The sequence below is a fragment of the Setaria italica genome, chromosome VI, assembly GCF_000263155.2.
Source record: "Setaria italica strain Yugu1 chromosome VI, Setaria_italica_v2.0, whole genome shotgun sequence".
NCBI lineage: Eukaryota > Viridiplantae > Streptophyta > Magnoliopsida > Poales > Poaceae > Setaria > Setaria italica.
This window is the reverse complement of record NC_028455.1, coordinates 36,009,935-36,014,550: the sequence shown is the minus strand read 5'-3', so window position 1 is coordinate 36,014,550 and position 4,616 is coordinate 36,009,935. Positions and strand designations below refer to the sequence as shown.

The window sequence follows — 4,616 nt, the reverse complement described above, 5'->3', positions numbered from 1 at the left end:
GGCTTATCTATTCAAGGAGGCCTTGAAAACATAGGTGAGTCAGGACCTTGCCTCCTTGCTCAACATTCATGTGTTGATTGTCGTTTCCTTGCTGAATCTTTATTTAAATGTGATTTGTGTAACAGGTCTGTTGGCAAGACCCAAATGAATGAAAATTCATCTAGAAGTCACTTCGTATTCAAGTTGATCATTTCTGGGTACAATAAGGTAGGTCAAGCTTCTCGATCCACAAACATTTTGCATATTACATAAAGATTGTTTTTAACTCCTCCACAAGTCATAACTCTTTACAGGGGTTTAGTAGTATACCTCCCTGTTGTGCTAAGATCCCATTTTACTTTATCTCTTCCTGGCTTTTTGAACACAGGAGCCAACTGTATCTGATGAACGCCACCCTTTCTTATAAGCCCTTTCAACTTCTTAACACAAATCTTGAAACATGATTTGGTTTTGTGGTGTTTCTGATAAGCCCTTTCAACTTCTTAACCAAAATCCTGAAACATGATGTGGCTTTGGGGTGCAACCCATTCGGAGTGATCCTCTTCCCTTGGAATGTGAACTTCATAATTTTCTTCCTCCACTGAATCCACATAGGAGTATCAAGTCAAGTGTTAGTACTCTAACAACAGTGGCAAAAGTGCGCCCTTGAGTCAGCTATGTAAAGTTTGGAACCACACTGTCACTAGTCAACTTTTCACCATTACCTACCATGATTTGAACAGCTGGAGTAGAAGTAGGATACTGCAATTTATCCACCAACTTCTTGCTAATAAAACTGGCAGAGCTCCTAGAGTCAATCAGGATCAGAATCTCTTGCTTTTGAACTAGACCATGTAACCTCATAGTCTTCCTCGTTGAATTACCAGCTACTGAATCAAATTGTTTGTCAGAAGTACCATCAGCTTGAGCTGGATTAGACTCTTGCTCAGATTGCAATACCTCCCATAGTTCCATCATATGCAATGGTACGTGAGTAGGGCACTTATGGTTGGGCCCATAACTCCACACTTGAAACATTCCCCTCTTGCTCTTCAAGCGCTTTAAGTGAAGAGAATTTGTCTTAACATTTTCCTGGAGCTGTGACTTTAGCTTCAGTTGCCGGAGTAACTCCCCCAAAAAAACCCTTATCGATTCCAGAAGGTGATCTGGTAGTGAATTTAGAGTATTCTCGTCCAATATCTTCTCTAACTCTAGTTGATCAAGTTGATAAATTGGAGTTGATCAAGGGTCTCCTTGTGAAAAAATCACCCCTCTCCCCATTTGATCTCCACTGCCACCTTTTTTGTATACCAGCTGACTTTGTCATATGCCTTTTCGAAGACCAATTTCAGGATTCTTTGGTGACCCTTAATTCATGAAGCACCTCTTGTAAAATCAAAACACCTCCCACGATATTTCTATTGCAACCAGGGATAAAGGCTATTTGATATTTACTTATGAGCCACTTTAGTCAGTCTCAATGTTAGAACTTTCGTGATAATTTTGTAGATCACATTCAGAAAGCATATTTGGTCTGAATTGCTTGATATTGGCTGCTTGTTTGACCTTTGGCAGTAGATTATAACCCCAAAATTAAGTATCCACATATCTAAATTTCTAGTGTATAGTTCATCCAGCATTTCATTCATATCCAACACTTCTTTCACGCCCTTGGCCAGAAAGCTTTGGAAAACACTACTAACAACCCATTATGGCTTGGGCTGTGTTATGTCTCATATCATTGACCGCAGCATCTAACTCTTCATATGTGATAGGTTTTGTCAGCATTACTTTATCCTCTTCAGACATCTTTTAGTTCCTGGCCAAGTATCATCGTCTAGGTGAATGTTGGCTACCTGTTCCTTACCAAACAGATTGTCTTCAATCACCCTACCATTATCCTCCACGGAGTGGATCATATGTTTCCTTCTCCCATTTGCGTGTTGGGGGAAAAAAGTATTTGCATCGTCCTCTAGTGTTAGAGTAAACATAGTACGCCACAATTGTACCGTCTAGCAACCATTTCTCGCCTCCTCTTTTTTGCTAGCTTACATCTTTTCAGCTCGCTCACAAAACAAAAGAGAAAGGAGACCAGTCTGTTGCTTTGAGTTTACTCGTAGTTTTTTTTTTGTAGCAATCAAACCACAAGATTGAAGGTGTGCTGCAGATGATCGACTTAGCTGGCAGCGAATCAGTAAGCAAAACTACTGATGTGTTGGACGCAACAAGGAATGAAACTGGTGTAAGTGACTTTATTTATTGTGTAAAATATGATTACTACTATTTATAATTAATCATGTTTAATTTAATGTTTCAGAACATAAATAAAAGTTTACTTGCCCTAGGGCAAGTTTTTGAAGCAATTTCGAAAGGGGAGTTTTTGCCATTTAGGGGTTCCAAGCTGACCCACTTTTTGCAGGTTGGTTAGTTATTTATTTTTGTTTGAAAAGTAGGTTATAAAGTTTTTTGCTCTGTTGCTTGTCAAACTAAGTTTTTATCTTTTTTTTTCTTTGCAGAACTCTTTTGAGGGCCATTCAAAAGTGCTGTTGTTTGTAAACATCTCTCAAGATCCTATGTTTGTCCATGCCACATTAGGGTCACTAAAGTTCGCTGATAAGGTTCGCAAGTGCATGGTCAACAGTCGAGTGCGCGCCGTGCAGGTAACACATTTCTGGATATATTTGTGCAAGTTATGAATATTATCTATATTAGAAAAGGGAAGAATAACCAGATTGCTACCATTCCATTTAGTGTAGGGTTACAAGTAAACATAGTATGGGCCAACATGGGCCACAAAGGGAGAAACATAAATCTGTACATATTAACAATCTATATATGGCTTTTTGAAATCTTGTAATTTGTTTATTCAGGAAAAGAGCATGTTGCATGAAGACAATGAAGGACACAGTGTTTTACCATCCACACACAAAATGTATGTTGTAAATTTATTTTGATGACAGACTAAAATTGAAACGAAATCTTGTTTTATAATATTTCATTAAATTATTACTGGAAATGCAGATCAAAGAGTCTTTTCAAACAAAAAGCAACAGAACCAAAAGGAAGGTTAGTATTCACAAACTGATTGTTTATGTGTAACCTTTTGTTACATAATACTGACCATTTTCAAACATTTTATAAATAACAAACCCATATGACAGGGACTGACTAGTCATGACTAGCCAACAACTAGATTGGCTAATCGACCATTTGGCCCAGTTTGCCTACTGCCTAGTCGGCTACCTAGCTACCTATAGCTGACTGTAAATTTAGGCAAACCATATACTGAGGGCATTAGCATCTTGCAAAGCATGGGATAGAAACTGTAGAGAACACAAAGAAATAGGTCAAAAACAGAATTGCAATCTCTGTGTATATGTACATAGACCAATTTCTACTGGGCTCAAATATACTGGGCTGAAATTACCAAGACCAAATTACTGGCTGCAAGTTGGCCTTTCAAAATTGGCAGATGGTGACTAATTGTCATTTTAGTCGGCTAACCAGTCGACTAGGCTGTCTAATCGAGTCCATGCACAATCTACGTCCGATGAGTCGATGACCAATTTTTTCTCGAACACACAAGAGAGCTGTGTATATTATATTAAGAGAATGAAAGAGGGGGGGTAAAGGCACCCCTTACAAAGGCCACACACACACACCCAACCAAACAAAGAAATCTCTCCTCTGTTAAGGAAAAGATGACCTTGCTAAACCCACTTCCTGGATTCTCTCCTCTGTCGATAAACAATTTGTCAATTGATCATGAAAACGCCGCTAACATAATCATGCTAAAAATTTAAACCACAATCTTCAGTATTTTTCTTAGAAAGTTCTACTCTTTGTTTTTTTCATGGAAATGCATTTACTTCATGGGCCCCTTGCTATACAACTCACCTGAGTGACGTATTTCTATGTGGCCACCCAGGATAATCTTGCATATCTGCAGTTATGTAGTTGTGGTATGTTCTTCCTTTCTAATATCTCAAAATAACTTGGGTTTTGGGTCATTCCAGGCTCGGATGCATGATGAAAGCTTACGGTATGTTCTGTCAGACCAAGCTATAGCTGCCCTTGCTGTTAGTCTTCCAAAAGGCCCAACAGAGGTGTTTGCTGTCCTAGCAGAAACTGACCTAAACATTTCTAGTATGTACCCCTCCTTGTCGTCATCGTCACCTATTGTTGTTGCTCATGTTGAAGAATGCTATCTGCTGGAGAACACCACTACCAGCATGGATGGCATTTTTAAAAGTTTGCTAGAGAAGTATAAAGATCCAAGTGGATTATGTCAACTATCAGTTTATAATTATAACCCTATAACACAGCTAAGTTTGAAGCAACCTAATATGTTTTCCTTTGCTCCAAGTGGAGAAAAGTTGCTGACAGCACCACCTAATAAAAAGGCTTCACGGGATTTATTCATTAAAAAGTTCTCCTGCAACTCCCCAGTATATCACAATTGCAGGATCTATGCTAGTGATGGAAGACTACTTTGCTATTGCGACCGCGAAAAACTGGAATGGTTTGTATCTTAAATATATGCTCATTAACTATCTATACATGTATATGGCATCAATGAAGAGCTATTTTGTCTAAATGATGGGCTCTTCTATCCCAGGTATGTTCAAAAGGAACAT

General features: G+C 38.6%; 2 protein-coding genes across 2 annotated transcripts in view; one reads left to right on the top strand and one right to left on the bottom strand.

The window, feature by feature from the left end:
- Positions 1-127: 127 nt before the first annotated feature.
- Positions 128-2,948, top strand: LOC105914657 (kinesin-like protein KIN-14M). The gene is made up of 5 exons (XM_022827429.1): positions 128-207; positions 2,114-2,221; positions 2,297-2,398; positions 2,496-2,639; positions 2,850-2,948. The coding sequence occupies exons 1-5, from the start codon at positions 145-147 to the stop codon at positions 2,931-2,933; spliced, it is 501 nt and encodes a 166-aa protein (XP_022683164.1). The 5' UTR covers positions 128-144; the 3' UTR covers positions 2,934-2,948.
- Positions 2,949-3,273: 325 nt separating this feature from the next.
- LOC105914625 (kinesin-like protein KIN-14M) overlaps positions 3,274-4,616 on the bottom strand; it is a 4,874-nt gene continuing 3,531 nt past the window's right edge. The window contains exon 7 of the mRNA XM_012846913.1: positions 3,274-3,302. Coding sequence (XP_012702367.1) covers positions 3,274-3,302 — 29 coding nt within the window. The remainder of the gene's footprint in view (positions 3,303-4,616) is intronic.

What these genes read in the sequence shown, in the direction of transcription:
- LOC105914657 (XM_022827429.1), top strand. Translation starts at nt 145, where the DNA reads ATGAATGAAAATTCATCTAGAAGTCACTTCGTATTCAAGTTGATCATT. An exon ending in CAACAAGGAATGAAACTGGT is followed by an intron (nt 2,222 to 2,296) that starts GTAAGTGACTTT and finishes TTAATGTTTCAG; the next exon opens with AACATAAATAAAAGTTTACT. An exon ending in AGCTGACCCACTTTTTGCAG is followed by an intron (nt 2,399 to 2,495) that starts GTTGGTTAGTTA and finishes TTTTCTTTGCAG; the next exon opens with AACTCTTTTGAGGGCCATTC.